Source organism: Ammospiza caudacuta, chromosome 5 (assembly GCF_027887145.1).
Source record: "Ammospiza caudacuta isolate bAmmCau1 chromosome 5, bAmmCau1.pri, whole genome shotgun sequence".
In the NCBI taxonomy this organism is placed as follows: Eukaryota; Metazoa; Chordata; class Aves; order Passeriformes; family Passerellidae; genus Ammospiza; species Ammospiza caudacuta.
In genome coordinates, this window is record NC_080597.1 from 29,482,305 (window position 1) to 29,504,894 (window position 22,590).

General features: G+C 44.2%; 1 protein-coding gene across 1 annotated transcript; it reads left to right on the plus strand.

Moving 5' to 3' along the window:
* Window positions 1–58: 58 nt before the first annotated feature.
* Window positions 59–22,051, plus strand: ACO2 (aconitase 2). The gene is made up of 18 exons (XM_058804634.1): window positions 59–111; window positions 5,678–5,820; window positions 6,862–7,120; window positions 9,273–9,365; window positions 11,280–11,438; window positions 11,626–11,776; window positions 12,986–13,090; window positions 13,344–13,435; window positions 13,717–13,822; window positions 14,909–15,066; window positions 16,110–16,183; window positions 16,867–16,978; window positions 17,159–17,281; window positions 17,484–17,639; window positions 19,560–19,751; window positions 20,584–20,716; window positions 21,027–21,148; window positions 21,553–22,051. Exons 1-18 carry the CDS (start codon window positions 76–78, stop codon window positions 21,688–21,690), a joined length of 2,352 nt encoding a protein of 783 aa, XP_058660617.1. The 5' UTR covers window positions 59–75; the 3' UTR covers window positions 21,691–22,051.
* The last annotated feature ends 539 nt before the right edge of the window (window positions 22,052–22,590 follow it).

Here is a 22,590-nt window from a genome sequence, read left to right on the forward strand (position 1 = left end):
CGCGCGCGCGCCGCAGATGTCAAAGGGGCCGCGTGACGCCATCGCGGCGCGACTCCATCTTTGTCAGTGAACAAAATGGCGCCGTACTGCGTGCTGGCGGCTCGGCTGAGGGTGAGCGGCGGCGGCGGGCGGGGCGGGCAGCGGGCGGGACGGGCGGCGGGGATTGCGGCAGGGACGGGATCGCTGCCCGCTGGGCGGCCGCGAGGGCGGCCGCTCGCCCGCAGCCTCGGGGTCGGGCCGTCCCCGCCTCCGCGTGTAGGTCAGCGTGTCCCCGCTGCGGCCCCACGCCCTGTTTCCATGGCGATAGTGGGGCGGCCGCGGCTTTGGCGGCGGCGGCGTGGCCGCTGCTCGGTCCTTAGGGCAGGACGTCTCCCGCTACCGGGCTCGGCCGGCCGTCAAGGTGAGTGCAAGGTGAACGGTGCGGCGGGGACGCGGGGACGCGGCCTGGCGCCGCCGCCTCCCCCGTGTGCCCGGGCCCCGCTGCGGTGGGCTGGAGGCGCTGTCAGAGCCCCGGGCCTAACAGGGCACAGAGCCCCAGGGCGCGGGGCCGAACGGTGAATAAAAGGTCTTTCCCCGGGGCAGGCATTTTTCTTTCCCTCGTCTTTTATTACTTCCCCTTACGGGCATGCGGCAGCACAAGGTGACTCCTTGTTGTGTGAGTGAGCTGTCCTTTGGCTGCTTTGCTTCCAAAATCCTCCTTTTAGTACAAACAGAGGCCTCTGGATGACAAAGGTCCCAGTCTCTCTGTGTGGGGAACTAGGACGTCTGAAGAAGCAGGCGAGTCAGACACAAAAATTACCTTTTTTCCCGGGGCTGTGATAAAGACTCTGGTAGTCTTGTCTGTCATGACCTCTAAAACTCACCTTCACCAGTAATATGATCTTGTCACAGAGATTGCCTTCCTTAAGACTTGGTTATGTTTAGTGTCTACTCAGTAATAAAGTTTTCATGTCTTTTAAGGCCTATAATTTTCTGTTTTTCAGGTGCAATTTTCTGTTTAGGGCTGCTAAGGGATAAGGAAGCCTTTGCTCCCTTGTGATAAAGGCAGGGAGTGTAACTTCTCAGTTTGCCACTTGTGACCTTGGCCAATGTGTTCCCCTTGCTTAGGGAACTGAAGAATTTGGTTGGCTTTTAGTATTCTAAAAGTATTCTGTGAATCTTAATTCCAGTTTGGTAATTACTATCCTACTTCAGATGCTTTAGAAAAGTGTAGTAGCTTTTAAATTTAAATGAAAGTTACAGAACAGCACAATTTCAGTTAGGTTGGCATACTTGTTCTTACTTATTAGATAGTTTTCAGTTTGTACTTTGAACAGAAATGACTACTAATAAAATGAAGGCAAACCTTTTATTAGGGTAATGAATTGGTTCTTGTTTTATGCTCTGACACTGCATGAGAACAAGCAATCATTTGCTAAAATGAATATTGTATGATGCAAAACAAAGGCTGTGCTGGCACAGTCGATATGGGGAATTTAGCATTCCAGGAGGTTGTTGTCTATTATCAGGCAAGGGATACATATTTTTTCCCCCCTGTGAAGGACTAAATCTGTGATGCTAATCACACATGCCTCTAGGTGATGTCTTTAGGAGCCAGGGGATTTTTGCCCCTGTGTAGCAGCCTAGAGATTAATGACTATGAGCATCATCTTGTCAATCACTGTGATAGTGCCAGCATTGAGCATGGCACACATTGCTGCTGTTGGTTCTGTGTGCCTCCCATCCTGGAACTGTTTTGGAGCTGGAGCTGCAGAGAAAGCTTGCCTCTGAGGGAAATAAATTGGAATTAACCTGATTTGGACTGACTGTCCTATTTAAAGTTCTAATAGTCTCAAAGGGTCAAGATCTCTTTTCTGCCTACCTGAAATAATGCCTTTAGTAGCATTCCATTTTTCAAGCCACATTGACTGGGAGGGAGGACTGTAAAGCTCTAAACTGCCTGAAATATCAGGTTTATTGAAGGCATTGTGGGTAAGTACCAAAATTATGCGTGGGCAGTTTTGTGCATCAGGGCTAAACTGATCTTCAGAACCATAATTGTGGTTGCTCTTTGGAGGTGGGTCTAGAAAATGAGCCTGCATTTACAATTTGATTATACCACGCTGCCTTTTTTTTTTTTTTTTCCTTTAGGCTGAATCATGGTGAATGTTGAAAACTTGGCCAGTGTTCTTAGATCAGGGAATACGAGGAAAGATGGTATTTTGGGTTTCAGCTGGGATTTCTAGGACAGATTTCCCAGATAGAAGTGCATGTAACACAGTTGCTACTTTTTTGAACATGAGCTTTTGCTCACTGGGCTCATTCTGCCTTACCGGCTGCCAAAATGCAAGTTATTTTCTGAATTCAGACTCCCCTTGCACCTGGAACATTCACTGTAGTGAGCTAAATGCATGATAGCTACCTTCAAATTTGTAAAGAGCAGTGTTAGCTTCCTTACAGAGATTTCAGAAATAGTGACCCATTTATTAGATCTGCTTTCTTCTGTCTTTAAGGGAAGCTTTTCACCTCATGAAACACCAGTAGGCTTAGGAGCCCTGTAATGATTATTGCCATTCCTTTTACTGGACACTGCAAACTGGAATAAGGGATTCAGTGCCAGGTGAGAGGAGGTCACTGGGCAGCTGTTTGGCCAGCCTGGAAATAAGCAGTTCCTGGATAAAAGGGAAAATTTATAAATTTATAGATTTCCTATTTCCCTTGGCTCTTAGGCTCAAGGCACTTCTCAGTGCTAACTAAAAAAACACAATGGAAGCCCCCACAAATTACCAGTACCTTCTCAGAGAAGAGTGAGAGGGAATCAAACTGGGAACTGTCAGGCTTGTGACTTTTCCTTCATCTTGCAGTTCTCCCACCCTGTTTCTGAGGATGCAGTAGGAGAAGGGCGGGCATGGAGAATAGACAGGTGTGATGAGTGATATAGTGTAGATTCTTTGTGAGGAGAGTTCAAACTTTTGAACCAGGCAGTTTATACTGGTTGCTTGGTGGTGGGTGGTGATGGAGCCTTAGACTTGCTGGGTGCCAACTTGAGCAGAACCATATTGAGTCAAATGAATTCCCAGCAGAAATACAGGATTAGGTTTATATCCTGGTAAAATGAAGATGGCACTTTTTAAATAGGTGCCTTTTAAAATTCTTATGTAGAGAAAAATGCTTGTCTAATCTGCTGAAGCTGATTGGTTTAGGCAGTTATTTTCCCTGGTTCATATTGGCCATTACAGAAACTGACCTTCACTTTTCCAGACTTCTCCAAGTCCAGACAGAATCCTTCACCTTAAACACTCTTCCTGCTTTTGATGGTCTGAAGCTGTGGTCAGCAGGATTCAACTACTTTGTATTGCTGATCTTGATTACCAGCTGAACACTGACATAGTATTAGAAAAAATGTTACATTTCCTTGTGCCATTTCATGAAGTGAAAAGACCCATAGACATGTATGTTCAAACAGAAAAGATTTTACCTGAAGTTTGTTTTGAAAAGTTTTGTTGTACCTCTTTTTGGAGTGCCCTGCTTCAGATTTCTGTTTTAAACAGCTTTGGTCCCAGGCAAGGCTAAGATGCTATGAAGCCTGTGCTATTATTTTTATTTGCATATCTGTTCTTCTCTATGATGAATTAAGAAGAAATTATTGCGTTAAACCACAATACATTTCCTGGCCTGGGAAAGAGATTGTTTTTCCATGAACAGTGATTAAATAGCTCAGTGGTTTTTTTTTCCAGCCACTCCAGCAGTTGGAGACTTTCACAAGACTGAATATCTTGTGAGGTAAAAAAAAAAGGCTAGAACAAAGCAAACATAAAAGTTATGTGGCTACTAGGTAAAGAGCAGCTTTGCCTAGTTTGTATGTTAAACAATGAGAAGCTGGGTGGTGTTCGTATTGGTGTGGGTGGTTGTTCTAGGGGTTTTTTGTTTTGTTTTTTGCTGGTGGAAGAAGGAAAGGTCTAAGTCTGACACCTGTGATAAGTTCTGGAAGTTCTAGGATTAAAGTGCAGCACAGTGAAATTTGATGACTGGGCTTCCCATGCACTCATGGAGGAGCAGTGCCCTCTTTGTACCACCAGGCTCACTTCTCTCAGATACTCTTTCAGAATGGTGGTGTACAGCTGCTGTAAGTCTTTCCTGCTTCTACCAAAAGCTCTCTTTATAATGGCTGAGGATAGCTTGGTGAAAATGCAAACTGCACCCTTCTTGCTAGTGTGATCTTGCCTAGCTTTCCCCAAATTTTTGTTGCAAAAGATACTAAAAAGTGTTATCAAAAGGACAATAAAACAAGAGATTTTGATAAAAATTGGTGATGTCTCTTTGATTGTGATTATTTCAGGCAGTCTTTTCAATGCTGGTAACAAGAAAGTTGGAAACAATATTCACAGGGAAACATTAAAATGTTTGAACAGGTTTAAAGAATTAACTAGGCTTTTTTTGACAGTGGTAAAAATAACCCCAGTGGTAGGTACAATGATTGTGTTCTGAACAAGGAATATTTACAATCACACATGCAAAAGGGGTGTTTAGTGTAACACTGCTACATTTATTAACCTGTACTTATCAAAACTTCATAACCCTGAAATAGCAGATGAATAGAAAAAGCAGGATTGAGATTAAGGTATAATGCTGGAGGAGGAAGAGTTCTGAACTCTTTTCTTCAGTCTGTTTCCAAACTTCTGATGCTGATGAGTGAGACTTTGAAAGCATGTAAGAAATGTGTGTGCCAAATCCTTGGAAGTTTTTCTGGAGGCTGCTGTCTGACTCAGTTTTCAAAGCTGCGTGAGAGCTTTTAGCCCTGGGCACTGACCCGTCTCTTTCAGGTCAGGTGCTGTAAAGGTGCCTCGCCATAGCCTGCCCTTCTCCTGTGTTCCAGGAAACTGTCTCACTGTGGAGGCTGCCAAGTAAATTTGGTTTTTTTTTTTTCCCTGGCACTTTCTGCTGATGCATTCAACTCACAGTATAGTTCACCTGTCATGCAGCTAACTCACCTGTAGGGTAAGTGCAAAGTTTTTCAGAGGCAAAAGGTGAGGGTGCCTTTGTGAGAGTGAGAAAAAAGCACCAGCCAGGCTGGTGGAGCTGGTGAGTTTTTTCCACATCTTGCTTCTCCTGCTCTGTGTTACATTGTAGACCAGGCCTGTACACCAAAGTCTCCTTGTAGATATTTAATACATTTTGCAGCAGTATGGGGGGATCCTGCCCAGGAAACTTAGTATGTGATGGTGGAACAGGGGCGTGTCCAGGCTGACTGGTGCTGTATCTCCTGCTAATGTCAATTTCAATGTCAACTCAATGCCAGGAAGCAAATACAAACCTAGAGATAGTTTGCTTTAGAAACAGCATTGGTTCTTCACCATGACCCTCATGTGTCAGGAGCATGGCAGACTGGTGCTTTCTTGAGAATTGGCTCATCATTGCCTGAAAGCAGATTTTTCATTTGAAAGCCTAAGGCTTCTGGTGCAACAAAGAAAAAGGTGGAATAATTTAGTAAATGCTACCTGTTCTGGGTACTTTAGCGTCTCTGGGTACTTGGACTGTTTAAGATAATATGGAATATTGTATGATGAAATATATTTGGGTGCCTTTGTGTTCCTCAGTCTGTAAAATCCCAGTAACAAAAACTGAAAAACATTTTTAATTGCTATGTTACAGAAATTCACTCTGCAGGGCTCCAGTTTTAACACTCTCCTTTTTTTAGCATGCCTTGAACAGTGGGGTACGACGCTACCATGTTGCTCCTGTCCTGTGCCAGCGGGCCAAGGTGGCCATGAGCCACTTTGAACCTAATGAATACATCAACTATGAAAAACTGGAGAAGAACATCAACATTGTCCGTAAGAGGTAAGAGTGGAGAAGGGAAGAAGGGAGGGGTCAGGGTATTGAATTCAGCTCTGCAGTGACAGGAGAGGAAGAAAAAATTGTTGTGGGGCCCTGGCACAAGGAATGTTTACCAGGAAAAGTAGCACTGAACTGTGGCAGTTGTAAATATAGTGAAGCATGAGTTGTAGTGTCTCCTTATAGTGGTGGGGCACTGTGGGAAGGGTTGAAGGATGTGATGAAGCACTGCAACGTGCAGAGAAGCAGGCCAGTGCAGAGGAGGTGCTAGAAAGGGCTCCATCCTCTTTGTTTAATACCCTCGTTGAGGAGTCTTTACATTGGCCCTTTGCTTCTTTCTGGGGCAGCAGCGCGTGGGTCAGGGTTGTTACAGGCGAATGCTTCTTTGTGCTGTGTTCTGCTCTAGGTGTTAGGCATGGAACAAAGGGCTAGGAATTAATAGCCTATGTAAACATAGTGACCTTAATCTGCTGGTAGAGGCTTGTGTGCCTGCTAATTTGTCATTCCTGCTCCACTTACTGGGGCAATGGTTTGTATGACTTGTCCTTCAGTCTTTGTGTCCTTTGTTAAATGTGGTAGTTCTCATTTCAAGTTGTTGTGTTGATTTAGTTACTTCTCAGAAGATCTTGCTACATACATAAATAGATTTCTCAGCTGATACAGTTGCAGAATGAAAGGTCTGAGGTCATGAAGCTCCACTTAGTTGTATTTGCTGTGGGATCTGATATTTGTGAATTGAGTCTGACCTCTGTCTCACCTCTACATTTGCTGTCTTGAAGTGAGCAGTCAGTGTTTCTTTTACAGTATAGGAAGATTAGAAAAGAAAGCATAAAATGACATCAATTTATATGTTTTTGAACTTTATGAACTGAACCCTTGTTTAACCATGTGCCAGTTGATATTTTAGTGCTGTAAGAAGATCATGGAGGTTTCTCTGTGCTAATAGGTCTTAACAGTCTGAGCAATAGAGGGAAGCATTCTGTTACATACTTAAAATGGCAAATGTTGAAGTACACAAGATGCAGATACTAAAATTATTCTCCCCAGGCTTGACCGCCCCCTGACCTTGTCTGAGAAGATTGTGTATGGACACCTGGATGACCCAGCAAAGCAGGAGATCGAGCGCGGCAAGACCTATCTGCGCTTACGGCCCGACCGCGTGGCCATGCAGGACGCCACAGCTCAGATGGCAATGCTCCAGTTCATCAGCAGCGGGCTGCCAAAGGTGGCTGTGCCTTCCACCATCCACTGTGATCACCTCATCGAGGCCCAGGCAGGCGGTGAAAAGGATCTTCAGAGAGCCAAGGTCACTATTGCAGAGGCGTAACTTCTGTCTGTTTGAAAATGTCCTTCCAGTTGAAGGATGAGCTTATTTTAAATTTTTTTCCCGTAAGGACAGCCAGGAATCAGATATGGTAACAGAGTGCCTGTGGTGGTCAGCTCTGTAGGTCAGATGCAATGAAGAAACAGACTAAATGGATTTTTGGGAGTTTTTAATCTCCGATTCATCCATTACATGGTTTAAAGGACCATGAATGTGGGAAGAGCTAGTCTTAAGTTGTTAGTGATGGAAGCCTAGATCATGTGTGTTCTAGAGAAGATATTTCAGCTAAAGAAGAGAAAAAATGATTTCCAAGGGAAAAAAAGGAAGTCAGATTACTCTATGTTGCAGTATGGCAGTATGAAAAACCTAATGCACATATGCCTGCATTGCACTGGTCCTCCGCTGTGAGGGGGAGGCAAGTAGTTACTTTCCCAAACCATTTGCTACTGATTATCTGAAGAGCAATAACTGAATCATGTGCAGCTTTCATGGCTCATGAGTATAGTATAAAAGTGTGTAAAAGTATGTAGGATGTTGGGTTTTATGTGGGAATTTCAAAGTGTTGCTATGTGGGAAGTTCAAAGTGCTGATACAGTGCCATTTTAAAATTTTCTACTCAACTGTTTTACTGCTTATTCCTCCCCAAAGGAGCTTCTGTAATCTATAGACACATTTATCTCTGACCAACATACTACAATGCATCTGCCAAGGAAATCTTGTTACTCCAAGTGGCTTAGCCAAAGTCCACTGTCAGAGCCAGGAGGAATTGCACCTGGAATGTTGATACCAGAATTTACCAACAGTAAACAGGAGTCAGCTGCATTTTGAGATTTTAGTCCATATCCTCACACAGCACTTGTGGTGTTGAAGTATCTGCTTTTGGCTTTCTTCAGTGGGCCACAGTAAAGCAACTTGCACCACTCAGGAGTGATTTGGGGAGTTCTTGCTCTGCTTGTCTCAGTCCTAAGTTGTGCAATTAACAGTTTGAGACTTAACTAAATCAGACAATTTCTTTTCTCCTGTTCACCTCCTGTTTTCCCCTTTCCCCTATTCCTGCACTTATTCTCCATAGTGCAATTATATTTGCTGCAGCCCTGAATTGAGCTGAGTCCCTTCTTTGCCATCCACTCTGAGCAAAGCAAGTAAAGGTCCTGCCTTCTTCTGACTGGCTTCTGCTGCTGCCAGCTGGCACACAATGAATGCTGGCAGGCCAGAGGGTGGTTTGGGTTTACTGGGGGAGGGATGCACAAACAGAGTGGAGTGACCCAACTCCCAGTGGAAAACAAGGCTTAAAGAGCTGCTGCAGCCTCTTGGGAAACTTCAGCAAATGTGTGCTGAGACAATTCTTCAATTATCTCGTTTCCCCTTTCCCTTTATTCTGAAGCTTAGCTGCATGAGAACAGTCTTTAAGAAATTCTCTACTTCTAGTGCTTATCTTATCTACTCCAGCACTCTTCTGCCAAGAACTGTTAGGATATAATAGTGTCATACTTCCTTGGCAACCATGGTTTTTCTCACAAGCCAATTTCATGGTGTGACCTCCACCAACAATGGTGACAGTGCAGCAAGAAGGACAGCATTGTGTGAGTCTTAAACAGGGGACTTGCTAGAATGACAAATGACACTCACCAACTCCCCTGGCAGTGAACACTTCCAGTTCCATTTCTTAATCTGTAAAAATAAAGCCAGAATATTTATCTAAGGGATTTGAAATGTCTCCAAAGCATCTGTATAGGAAAAAGAGCACCCGGTAGAGAAGGAAGGAGGGGCTAGAATGAGTGAGGGAAACAGGTTAAAAAAAAACCCTGAGAATAGGGAAAGTGAGCACAGCATTTTTAAATGTCTTATTGGCAGGGTTTTCCTTAAATTGTGCTGTTTGGAATTAGAAACTAAAAAACTTTTAGTAGAGCTACAAGTGGGATGCAATTAAATGGTCTGTTATAGCTGTCTGTCAAACAGTCTTAATCGTAACCTGTTGATTTTAAAAATTATGTGCAACTCCTTCCAGCTGCTCCAAAACTGGGAAGCAAACTACAGGCAGGCATGTAAAAGAAAGGAATGTGTTTGAACAAACTTTTGCTGTATGGAAGAACAAAATGGGGTACTAATGCTCTGTGCTTCCCTATGTGAATAGGACATAAACCAGGAGGTGTACAACTTTCTGTCAACGGCTGGTGCCAAGTATGGAGTGGGATTCTGGAAACCTGGGTCAGGAATCATTCACCAGGTAAAGTGTGTGTGTGTTTGCAGTCTTTGAACATGAGTGGGTCTTTCACCTTAGGGTGGAGAGAGAGCTCAAGTGCAAATCTTTAGAGAATTTCACTGGGTTAGGGAAACAACTTGCTTTGCTCGAGGCAGGTGAGGTTTCTTACTTGCTGTCTCAGTTATCTTGACCACAGTGGAGTTTTTTTTAAAGGTTATTTTGGTCAAACTGTAACCTGATGTATCATTAGGTAGTGCCAACAGCATGCCATGTGAATTACAGAAGCTTGAAATACCTTAACTGCTTGTGGGCTGGCTCCTCCTAGTACAATTGAGACTGTAAGGTGAGGCCATGAAGCTGGCTACATAGGGTTAATGTGAATTGCTTTTGGTGGTAAGGAAAGCAGCCTTGGGAACATACTTTTTTTAGGATTATTATGTATGTATTTAGTTCCGTAAAACCCAGAAGAGTATATGAGGACACAACAGAGCAGCATACTTCAAGTACTCAGGAGTGGCAACACATAAGGAGTTGCTAGGTGAATTTGAATAAAATGCAAAATAGTTTCCAAGTCTGAGATTCTCTTGTTATTACACTTGGATCTAAAAAAGAATATGACAGTCCTGAAATAATTTACCACTTGATGAGGCTTTTTGTTTTTTTAAAGCAAACACCTCTGTCAGGATGTCCCTAACTTGCTTGCAGTTGGTTTGCTTTGAGGGTCCAGTAGTCATTTTTCATTGTTCCTCTGAGTCTCAGGCAGCAAAAGTTGAAGAGCAGCATGAAGCAAAAGGAGGGGAGAGGAGAATGGATGTCTGGTAAGCCTCCTGTCAGCAGGGAACTTGTGACCAGGTGCAGTCAAGAGCTCTCTACTATGTTTTCCTAGCTACAAAATGAGTTACTAAGGTTACCTTTACTTAACGTGACGCAATGGATGAACTCTTCAAAAGGTTATGGGAACACCTCGGGTCATTTGTGTTCCAAAGCCACTTGTAACATCTGTCATGTGGCAGCATAGCTCTGTGCTGAGGTTACCAGTCTTCTTGTGGCTGACTTTCTCTGGCTGGAGGAAACTGGTCCTGTTGTGTAGCTTCAGGTACAACTGTGCCAAAGTGAGGCCTTGAGAGCGACTCTTCTCACACAAATAGGTTGATATGGCTGCAAGAATATAAAGCTGAAAGTTCTGAAAGCAAAGCCTTGGTCTTTTTGGTAAAGGACTGCCTTAGTTCTGTTCAAGCTGTTCTGTGAGTTCTGTGCTTCCCAGAAAGGCTGTTCCTAGTGCTAGTGTGGCACATATGCAGTGAGAAGTTCATTAGCTTGAGTTCTCTACAGTGTTGCTACCACAGAAATCTCATTTTTTCATTGTGAATGATTTTGTGGTTTTGTTGATAGTTGAAAAGTCTTTCATGGAACTGGTAGCATCAGTAAGGGAAGGGCAGTGTCTTGGTGAGAAGTTCCTCTATGTAATTGAGTTTTGGCTGGCAGCATGGATTGGAAGAGCCTGTTGGTATTCTACTGCTATGGAGCACAAAGGCTATGGGAGGATAAGTCCATTGGATAAGTGAACTGACTTGCTCAGCTGTTAACAAGGGTATGGAGATTATGGAACAGACTCTTGAGGCTTAACAAAGGTGGCACCTGAGCTAAAGCCTAAACTGGAAGGAAAAAGAGGAGATTGTTTTCTAATTTTTTTATTATCCTGCAATGAGCAAGGATCCTGGGGCTGAGACTTGGTACCTTGTTTTGTCATTACGTCTTCCACAAGGAGTTTGAAACAAAAGAGATCAAAATTTCCAATCCAGCCCAAATGCAGTTATTTTCTTGCTATTGAAATCTGCAAATACAAACTGATCTAAACTCTTGTTTTTGTTTTCTTTCTGCTGTCTTCCCCCTTCTTTCCCACAAGCAAGCAAGCAAACAATCCATTTTTATTTTCAGATCATTCTGGAGAACTACTCCTACCCCGGGGTTCTGCTCATCGGCACAGACTCGCACACCCCCAACGGAGGTGGCCTGGGTGGAATCTGCATTGGTGTGGGTGGAGCTGATGCTGTGGATGTCATGGCAGGAATCCCTTGGGAGCTCAAATGCCCAAAGGTAGGGGCAGAAGGAATATGAAACTTTGATGCCAAGGCTGAGATGCATGATGTGTAAGGAGCATTGATTTTCAAGCACTGTGTATATAAGTGTGACAGGAATATACCCCACAGCAGAACTATATACTGTTACCTTTCTGACAGGAAGTGATGCCAGTATTTTTTTTCCCCTCATTGGTGTTGCTCAGGTTATTGGTGTAAAGCTGACTGGCAAGCTCTCAGGCTGGACTTCTCCTAAAGATGTGATCCTGAAAGTGGCTGGCATCCTCACTGTCAAGGGTGGAACAGGCGCCATCATTGAATACCATGGGCCGGGTGTGGATTCAATCTCCTGCACAGGTAAGTCAACACAGATGTCTTATCTGAGTGGATTATTGGTGGAGCTGGGTGTTGAGTTATCTGTGGAGGCTGGGAAGGGAACCAAACAAGAAGTACCAAATGTTTTCCCTTAGCCTGGCCCAGCAGTTTGTACATGGCAAACTGGAAGAGTGGTGTAACAAGATAGCACTCCCTCTCAGTGACCTCTCTCCAGTAAATCTTCTTGTGATTTTGAGAACATGGAATGGTTAATTGTGAAGAATCCTGTAAGATGGTGTGTGCGGATAAGAATAAGGGTGAATGTATTCCAGTGTAAACTTAAGAGGGTGGAGATGTCAGCAATAAAGGAATGATGTATTAATTTCAGCCTAAAATAGGCTGTGAATAGAAAAAAGAACCAGGTTAATGGGAATATATGTGTGACAGCTACTAAACAAAGAGCAGAGGTTCTGAGACCAGAAGGCAGTTTGTATCACACAGTTTATACTAGCTAATTGTGGATCTTGGGTGCTGAATTTGAACTAGCAAAAATTGTAGTTCTCTGTAATATGCTAGTTAGGACTAAATTACAAGAAATTCCTTCCTTCAGCTTGATGTACAGCCTTCAAGCTGGACTTCCATCAATTTGCATGACTTGGCTACAACTTCGAATACTTGGTTTACAAACTGAAAGCAATTTGGGATTTTTCTTCTGTGAAATCAGAGGAATTTTATATCTGCTTCTAGCTTGTTAAATGTAAAACAGGAGCTTCTACAGCTTCATTGCTGTGTGCTTGAAAGGGATGTACCATGTTCTGTCACTGGAAGCATTTTATTCAGCCCATTAAATTTCTCACACATGTCTGGCTCCTCCAGTGAAAACAAATGAGATGGTAGGGAGGGACAGGACACTCATTGAAGGTAGCAGAGACACTGCTCACTGCTGTAAATTATTTGATGCTCGGTGCAAACAGGAGTTCCTTGTTATATCAGTATCTGCATATATCAGTGTAATTTTTGGCTCATTCCTTCCACAAGAGTCTGGTCACATGCACTGTATTGATCAGAAACATAGGGGGCTGACCCAGCCATTATATTGTCAGTGTCCTCTCAGCTTTGGCTTTAGGTTTCTGTGGCTGATGCCCTGATTTCTTCTAGCTTTGCTGTCTTTTGCATATACTGACTTTTGGAGAATTGAGTGGCCTTGGACTTTCTCATTTGACCCCATGGTCTCTTCTCCCACTTCTCTAGGAATGGCAACAATCTGCAATATGGGGGCTGAAATTGGAGCTACCACGTCGGTCTTCCCTTACAATGAACGCATGAAAAAATACTTGGGGAAGACTGGGAGAGCTGGTAAGAGGATTTAGGAGTTGAAGTGGGTAGAAGTATGGGTTTCATGTGAAGGTGTATTCTGGGAGCAGTATTCTCCTACAGTGTTGTCTGATGAGATTTTTGACCTTGTGTGGTCCTGTAGTTCATCTGCTACAAGCAGGGAGTCTGTAGATGGGGAATTACACAGTTGACCCCCCTGTGTTTAGTTTTCTAGACTTCTTTTTCTCCCTCATATTTGCTGCACTTTTCAGATCTTCTTTCTTTCTTATTCCAGATATAGCTGCACTAGCAGACGAATTCAAGCAACACTTGGTACCAGATTCTGGTTGTCACTATGACCAGGTGATAGAAATCAACCTCAGTGAGGTAAGACTTCATTTCTTCTTTCCATTTTGAATGCTGTGATGTGACTGCTTTGTGTGACTGAAGACCAAGCTGGGAGTTTGATGCAACACCCCTGGTGCTGTACTAGAACGTGTAAAATACATTCAGGTCTGCTTTACCTACAGCTTGTGCTCCAGTTTTCATGTAGGAGAATCTTAGTTGAACAACTACCAGATAGAGCTGTGAAAGGAATTGATTTGCTGCTGTGTTTTGGGGTTATTCTTTGCTGCTGTGATTTCTGACTTTGTCACTGTTTCTTAAAGCTGAAACCGCATATCAATGGACCTTTCACACCAGACCTGGCGCACCCTGTGTCAGATATTGGTGCTGTGGCAGAAAAGGAGGGCTGGCCTGTTGATATCAGAGTTGGTGGGTAGCATTTGCTCTTTCCTCTGCCTTTGTACTTGTGGCATAAACATTGTTGTCTTGGGATAAGCTGTTGGTCAAATAGCTTGGGATCCGGTTTTTTCACTGCTTGTGTATGTCCTTTGACTTTGGTGCAGTGTCATCTGTTCATGGCCATATATATTTTCTGGGAAAAGTAGTGACCACATGGGCCAAGTGTGTAGGATGAGATCCAGGATAGTAGGAGGGATTTTAATCTCAAGAGGTACACCAGGTTTCTTCCATTTTTGAAATGCTTGAATGTTTGGATTGACAGGAATGTTACCCATTGAAGATCATTTTTATTAAAAGTCTGTGGTATGGATTTACCTGTTGCAGAGAGTTGTCTGGAGCATGATTGTCAGCACTCCCAGCAGTTGGCTGTTGAACTCTTGGGACCTAGTAAAGTTAGTGCTTGCTGTCCTAAAAAGCAGGCTTGTAAATTTATGTACTTGCTTTTGGGATGGTAGTTTGTGGGCTGACTTCTCAACTGTTGCTCATGGAGCAGAGGAAGGAATGAAAAGAATGGAAATACATTGTAAAGCCATGTCCCTGGTGGGAAGTGTTACAAATAGGATACAATTACAGTAGCTGTAACTGAGAGAATTTTTATTTTGCTGCTTAGCACCAGAATGCTGTCAGGATGGTACAGCCTGTCCTTGTGTGGTCTTCACTCTATACTGAAGATGTTTTCTTTTTCCTCCATTTCTTGCCATCTTGATTTAAAGCTTTTTCTGTCTTTGTGGAACAATAACTCTCTTTGGTTATTTGCTTAACCAAAGTGCAAGTAGGTGACACTCAGGTCTTGTAAAACAGTAACCTAGTCAGATTAGACTAGTGACTGAGTAGTGTGTTCTGACTGTGCAACCTCCAGAGCTGGACAAGGGACTGCTTGTGACCACACTATATCACTGGGAGGCTTGGCAGTGTTGGTACCTGAAACCCTTTCAGTTTCCTTATCAACAGAAAAGGTGGTTATCCCTTGTTTGTTCTTCTGGGAGACGGATCAGGGAGAATCTTCCAAGTACCAGGGCTGCAGTAACCACCCCCTGTTTCTGTCAAACACCACAGGCTTGATTGGCAGCTGCACCAACTCCAGCTATGAGGACATGGGACGCTCTGCAGCGGTGGCAAAACAGGCGCTTGCACATGGATTGAAGTGCAAATCCAAGTTCACCATCACACCAGGCTCAGAGCAGATCCGTGCCACCATTGAAAGGGACGGTTATGTGAGTATGGCTGCTCTTTGCTCTTCCAAACAGAAAGGGTTAAATTCTTCAGGACAGTACTCAGGGGGCCAAGTTAACTAATGGAAACCTCCTGAACTTTGTCTTCACTTGTTGCTGGAGGTGCAATTACTGATGTCGCTGGTCTTGTGCTACTGTGCCTGTGGGTTCTGCCATCATATTGACAGTGTTTTGACCTGATATCTTTACTACCTGGGCATGTAAAAACAGGATTAGAACTGAACAAGGCTGAGGCAGTTGTCAGAAACTGGGGCCCTGAGGAGAGAAAAGTATAGCAAGGGATACCTCATGCTCCTAGGATAGATGGCCATGGCTGACAAAAGGCTGCAATCTACTTTTATCCCAACATATAAAGAGAGCCTGCTCTTTTGTTGGAAGGTGGTTCCCAATTTAGACCAAATTTATGGCAAAATTCATACTGGCTTTAAAAGGAATGTGTCTGTTGAGGAACTGTTACCTACTTTCTGTGCATAAAATGTTGTTTCAATTAGCTTTACTATTTAGTAAATTTTAGATGCTGTCTAGTCTGAGGACCAAGTCTTTACATATGGATGTGTCCAGCCAATGTTTGATGGCTCTTCTAACCAAGTCCTACCTTTCAAGTCATACCTTTCCTTACCAGCTGCCCCCTTCATTGAGTTGTTTGCTGAGTAGACTGAGCAGGCACACATACTTGCCTGCACTGTTGCCAGTTCTGTCCTTACATGGACAGGAAGTCTCTAGAATATTAATCAGACCAGGCACTGCACTTCAGTCAGATGTCTGTAAGTAGCTGGGTTGCTCCAGTTGAAGCAGGTGGAGAATGGAAACATCATGGCAAGTCATCCTGTGCTCTGCCCCAGTCTTAACTTACTGTCTTACTGCGGTCAAACCCCATGTATTTATAAAAGTGGCTCAAAACTGAAACAAGGAAGGGAATTTTCTTGGGCTCAGTGCTTCCTGTTAGTGTCTTCTTCCCCCAAAAGAGCAACCCCAGAAACTCATTCCAGGCATTCTATGGTAACAAAGTTGTTTTCTGCCCCCAGGCAAAAATCCTTCGAGAAGTTGGAGGGCTGGTTCTTGCTAATGCTTGTGGGCCATGCATCGGCCAGTGGGACAGGTAAAATGACAAATGGACCTCACTCCAGCTCTGTGTCTTTTAGCTTCCAGAATGCTCTGTGAAGCCTGATTTGATTGTAAATACAACACACTGGTAATTAAATGTTTAAAAACCAGCTAGCCATAGCTGTCTGGTATGTACTGGAGGAGGCAAAAAGAAGGACTATAGATTTATATTGAGCCTTTAGGGGAATAAAGCTGCAAAATGGACACACATTCTGGAGGCTTTTTGTAGAAGGCAAAGAATGGGGAAAAAGATTTGTTGTCTATGAGGGGGTGGACTGAAGTTTGTGTGGGCCTTTTAAAATAGGAAAAGTAAATTGGTCCAGCTTCAGTCATTGGAGTGGTAGGGAGAATAATTCCCAATAGAAGGGATGGGAGGCACATTTTTATGTTGCTTTATCACGGCTGACCATGGGATATCCAAAGACAATGTGCTTAGTTGATTATTGTTCAACAGTGAACAATGTGGGCTGTGAAAACTACTGCAAGAATCAGTGTTTGACTTGGGTTTGCATTCATTCATTTTGGGTCTGTGCTTAGGGGGAGACAACATGTACAGGCACCAGCTCCTGTTTCTAAGATAGTGATTGCTTCCTAAACCAAGCTGGGGGATTCTAGCAGTGAGACATCTAGAAGCAATATTCCATTTGGATCTGATGAGAATGTTTGCTTCTTTCACAGGAAGGACATCAAGAAAGGAGAGAAAAATACAATAGTTACATCCTACAACCGGAATTTCACGGGTCGCAATGATGCCAATCCAGAGACTCACGCATTTGTGACTTCTCCAGAGGTAAGAAACAGCCAGAGGGGGGGCTGTGGAATAGTTCAGGGCACCTGCAGAAGAGGCCCAGTGTGCCTTATTTAGTAGCTTTTGGCTGGTGGCTTTGAGACTTAGATATAGGACTTCCAGGTGAAGTGATGGGAGGTAGAATATGCCTTTAAATTTGCCTTTTTTTTTTTTTTCTTTCAGATTGTCACAGCCCTGTCCATTGCTGGCACTCTAAAATTTAACCCTGAGACAGATTACCTGACAGGAGCAGATGGGAAGAAGTTTAAACTAGAGGCACCTGATGCAGATGAGCTGCCCAAACTGGTAACTGCTCTGTCTGGGGACAGAGGGAGGGAAGACCTGACACTAGCAGTGTTTTATTTATACTGAGGAAACTTACAGGCAGTGACCTTTTTCTTGACACATGATGGTAGAGCCAGAGTGGGTGCAGTTGGCTGTATTGGCTTGTTCTTCACATGCTGCGTGGGATGGCTGAGGCTGATGATTTTCCTTTTTCCTTTGGAAGGAGTTTGACCCAGGCCAGGACACCTACCAGTACCCTCCCAAGGATGGCAGTGGGCAGCGCGTGGATGTGAGCCCCACCAGCCAGCGGCTCCAGCTCCTTGAGCCCTTTGATAAGTGGGATGGCAAGGATCTAGAAGACATGCTGATCCTCATCAAGGTCAGGAACAAAGTGGGGGAGCATCAGCCATGACAGGTCTGCTTAAACAGCAACTGCTATAAGCTTTGGATGTGCCTTTGAGATACCTGATTCCCTCTCCTACAACTATGTTGTTACAGAAAGGGAAGCAAGGCCTCTTCCTTTCTTCCAGGTGTTTCTTTCTGATATTTCTTTCTGTTATAACTCAGTGACTCTTCTCCTTTGGGCTAGTGGTTTGCTAATACCATGCAAAAGCAGGCTTGTTATAGCATGTAATATGATCCTGTCCAAACCATGCAGTCTGCAGAATTTGTCCCAGTTACAACCTACAACAAAAAGGTGGATGGGTTCTTTAATTAGCATCTCTAATACTGACTGTTCTAAGATGTATTTTGTCTGAAATGAGGTCATTGGGAACTTCTCATCCATCAGTATGCATGTTCTCTTCCCACTTTATAGAAAGAGAAATTACTTCACACTTGTTAAACATTGCAATTTGATGTTTCAATGGAGACATGGGTTTCTCCTCACTGCCTGAGGTGAGTTAACAGATGGAAACTTCAGTTGATATGGTGAGAGGTTCTGAAATGCAATCCCTTATGAAGTGACCTTTGGGAACATTCCTGATTCTCAGTGACAGAGCTGGATGTACTCCCAAGGGCCATACTGCTGTGCAAAAGTTTTTGACACAGGCAATTCCTTTATAAGCACTTTAGAACTTAGCAGTTGGAAGGCCATTATCTCTGGTTGGGAATTCTGTTCTCACAAGCTGAGAAGGCTTGTGTGCAGTTTGGAAACTTAGAGGGTAACACTTGGCATCTTGTTGAAGCTCCCCAGCAGGGAGGCTGGGCTGTAGCAGGAAGGGCTTAATTGCTTTTTTTACCTGAACAACCTACTGCTGAGGGAAGTGAGAACACAGCAGGAGATGTCATGGCTAAGCTAATTTTTGCAATTTACCCTTTGGAAAAGGGATGTTCTTACCCAATGCATGCAGAGTGACCAAATTGTTCTGCTTTAGAGTGCCTTGTTTCTGTAACTGATGTGCTTTTCTGGGGTTTATGCCTTTAAAAAGAGATATGATGATCACATCATATCTCTTTTGAAAGGGACCACAGTGGGTCATCTGGTCCAACCTCCCTGCTCAAGCAGGGTCATCCCAGAGCATATGGCACAGGATTGTGTCCAGATGGTTCTTGAATATCTCTAGTAAGGGAGACTCCACAGCCTTTCTGAGCAATCTGTTCCAATGTGGTCACTGCAAAGTCAAGAAGTTCTTCCTCATGTTCAGGTGGAACTTCCTGTGCCTCAGTTTCTGCTCCATTGCTTCTTGTCCTATTGCTTGACACCACTGAGCAGTCTCCACACTCTTGACTCCCTCCTTTCAGATACTTACAGATATTGTAAATGAAAGGTCCCCTCTCATTTGTCTCTGAACAGGAGATGATTCAGTCCCTTAATCACCTTTGTTGCCCTCCCCTGTACCTGCTCTAGGGGCTCCATGTCTCTCTTGTACTGGGGAGCCCAGAAATGAACACAGCACTCCAGAGGGCTAACTAGAGGGACAGGATCACTTGCCTTGACCTGCTGGCAATGCTCTTCCTAATTCACCCCAGAATGCCATTGGCCACATGGGCACACTGCTGGCTCATGGACTGCTTGTTGTCCACCAGGACCCCCAGGTCTTTCTCTGCAGAGCTGCTTCCCAGCAGCTTGTGCATGGAATTACTCTTTCTCAGGTGCAGGACCCTGAACTGGCCCTTGCTGAACTTCAGACAGTTCTCTGCCCACCTCTCTAACCTGTTGAGATCTTTCTGAAGGGCTGCAGAGCCCTCTGGAGTATCAACCACTCCTCCCAGTGAATGCTTCACAGTTACAAGAGTTGAGGAAGGGTCAAGTACATTAGTCCTTCCTGAGACATTCTTCTCTTCTGCTACGCTTTAGGTCAAAGGGAAATGCACCACTGATCACATTTCTGCGGCCGGACCGTGGCTCAAATTCCGTGGCCATCTGGACAACATCTCCAACAACCTGCTCATTGGCGCCATCAACATCGAGAACGGCAAAGCCAACTCTGTGCGCAATGCGTTAACCCAGGAGTTTGGCCCAGTCCCAGACACAGCCCGGTACTACAAGGTGAGACCTTCCCCTGACACGTCTATTTTAAGAGGATGTTTACACTTTGGGCAGTCTGTGCCAAATAGAAGGATCTCACCCTCCTGCTCTCAAGTAACAGCAGCTGTGAATTCATTCAGCATTGAGGCATTTTCTTGGTGCTTTCTTTAATGATTGCAGTTCCTGTAGGAGATTCTGTCCCTACCTGCTATGGGCAAGAGGGAGGAAGATCTCGTGACTCAGAGGGGACCAGAGATCATATACAAAAGAGGAAGAACACCTTTAGGCTTTGCACACCTTACAAGGCATGGGTGTCATCAGACTAACTAAATCTTGCCTTCTGGAATGCTTCACCTCTGACCAGTCTAATGTTTAAATAAATTATAGTCTTATCCCATTTATTCTTTAACATTAGGCTTCAAATCTCAAGAAATGTCCTTTTACCCTCTGGACAACTTGGCAGTTGTTTCGATTGGCTCTTTCAGTAGAGAGAAGTTAAAAATTTCCATCTCCCTTCCAGAAGCAGAGCAGAGGTCATGGCTTGTGCCAACACTGGTCTGGCATAGCATGATGGAAGGAGAGGTGGCAGGAAAAGGAAGGAAAGTATTTGTTCTGGATCCCAAGAGCAATCCTCCTCAGCCCTTGTCAGCAAGGATGGCAGTGCATAACTACTGTGAAGCACTAAACTCCTTTATTTCTCTCCTTTCTCAGAACCCAAGGGAGTCTTCTGGGAGAAGGTGTCATAGCATAGCAATGTCAGTGAAGTGCTGAAATTAGATGTGTGGGTGGGTGTTTATTGCTAATTCCTCACTCGAGTGGCTGCACAAATGTAAATCTGTGTCTTTTGTTACAGAAAATGGGTATCAAATGGGCAGTTGTTGGGGATGAAAACTATGGTGAGGGATCAAGCCGGGAGCATGCAGCATTGGAGCCACGTCACTTGGGAGGAAGGGTCATCATCACCAAGAGCTTTGCCAGGATCCACGGTGAGTCAGGCTTCCCCTATGGTGTTTGTAAACAGGATGTGTTCAGTTTGAGTGGAAGTGGTGTTTATACCTTGTCCAGGGCTCAACACCTCCAGGCATGAACCCTCCCTGCTGACAGATGGCAAGGTCCCTCCTGTCAGGACTCCTGTTACATACCTGGTTGGATATGCCACAAACAACGGATATGCTGATTTTGCTACAAAGATAGTAATCTAATCATTGTTGGAATAGTAGTGTGAGCAGGCAGAAGGTAATCATGCTTCCCTGGAATGGGATGTTACAAGTGTGGTTGGTGGTTTGTTCTCCACAGAAACCAATCTGAAGAAGCAAGGTCTACTGCCTCTCACTTTTGCTGATCCAGCAGACTATAACAAGATTCATCCTGTGGATAAGCTGAGCATTGTGGGATTGAAAGACTTTGCACCTGGAAAGGTAACTGTCTGGGTGTCTTGTCATGCACTTGGGGGCAGGGACATGCCACTGATGGGGATCAGTGGTGAGCTGTGTGCTCGTGAGGCAGCACTGGCACTGATGAGCAGTGCAGCCTGCCAGCCTGGTGAGACACAGTGGCTGGGACACACAGGGCGGGTCAGAACCAGTGGTGTTCTGAACAGTTAAGAGAAACCTTTGTACAGTACTCTGAATTCCTGGACCTGTTGACTTAAGCACAAGTGTTCCCTAGAAGGAACTACAACCTTTTATTTTAAGATCCACCCTGAGGCTGGAATTTTCCCTTTTCAGCCCTTTAAAACCATGTAGAAATTTTCCTGCGAGAAGCTTCAGATAATCTTCTCCCTTGAAAGAGAAGGGAAAATAAAACTGTCTTCTTCCTTTAGCCTCTGAAATGCATCATCAAGCATCCCAATGGGAGCCAAGAAACAATCATGCTGAACCACACCTTCAATGAGTCGCAGATCGAGTGGTTTCAGGCTGGCAGTGCCCTGAACAGAATGAAGGAGCTGCAGCAGAAATGAAGCTAAGTGCGCACAATGCCCCAGTGCACTGGACTCGATTCAGCTTTGGCATTTTCATGAAAGTGCAATTCCATGCCTACTGTTGGAATAAATGTCTGATCAAATGTAACCATAGCTTCCTTTTTGTTATGGTACTTCCTCTTCACTGACACTATGAAAAGGGAGTGCAGCTAGGCTTACTTTTGTCTTTTAAATTCCCCAGCTTCCTTTTTCTATTTTGGCTCAATTTCAGTTCTCACACAGTTATTTATATTTGGAAATAACCAGCAAAGGTGGGTTTGTCTGCTCAGTTGGTTGTTTTCTGCCCATTCACTTTACTGATGGCTAAAGACTTAAAATGAAAATAAAGAATGTGACCATCTCTTCTGTCATGTGTTATTGTATTCATCATCCTAATCCCCCTCATTGTTTTTGGGAGGGTGGGAAAGAACTTCTAAATCACTGCTATACGGAAAAAAAACCCAAATTGAACAGTAAGTCAGTGTAGTAAAAAAAAAGAGCCCTCACAGCTGTCCTGGGCTGTTCAGCTCTTGACATTAACCTACTGCAGGCTACCCTTGTGATTATGACCACCCTCCCCCCTACATTCCTGTCTAGGGCAACACTGCCACTATTGCAGTGATGACAAACTTGAAAAGAACACCTGCTGTATCTGATTTCCCAGCACTGCACACTTAATGTCCTAAAGCACAACTTACAGCAGGAGATGGATGTTGAGGAGTCTCTCATGAGAACAGCACGCAAAACCACATCACTACCACTTCACTTACTCCTAGGAGCCCTGACCCTGTCCAAAAGGAGCTGAGCAAAACCATCACCTGGAGTAGCTGGACTTCTTCCCCTTGCCCTGGCACTACCCAGAACAGCCTGTGTGGAAGCTGCTCACTTGTTTCACCCAAA

Bases quoted from the DNA above. Each gene is read 5' to 3' on its own strand.
- ACO2 (XM_058804634.1), top strand. From the start codon at position 76: ATGGCGCCGTACTGCGTGCTGGCGGCTCGGCTGAGG. The intron at 112-5,677 runs GTGAGCGGCGGC...TCCTTTTTTTAG, and splicing joins TGCTGGCGGCTCGGCTGAGG to CATGCCTTGAACAGTGGGGT. The intron at 13,091-13,343 runs GTAAGAGGATTT...TTCTTATTCCAG, and splicing joins GGGGAAGACTGGGAGAGCTG to ATATAGCTGCACTAGCAGAC.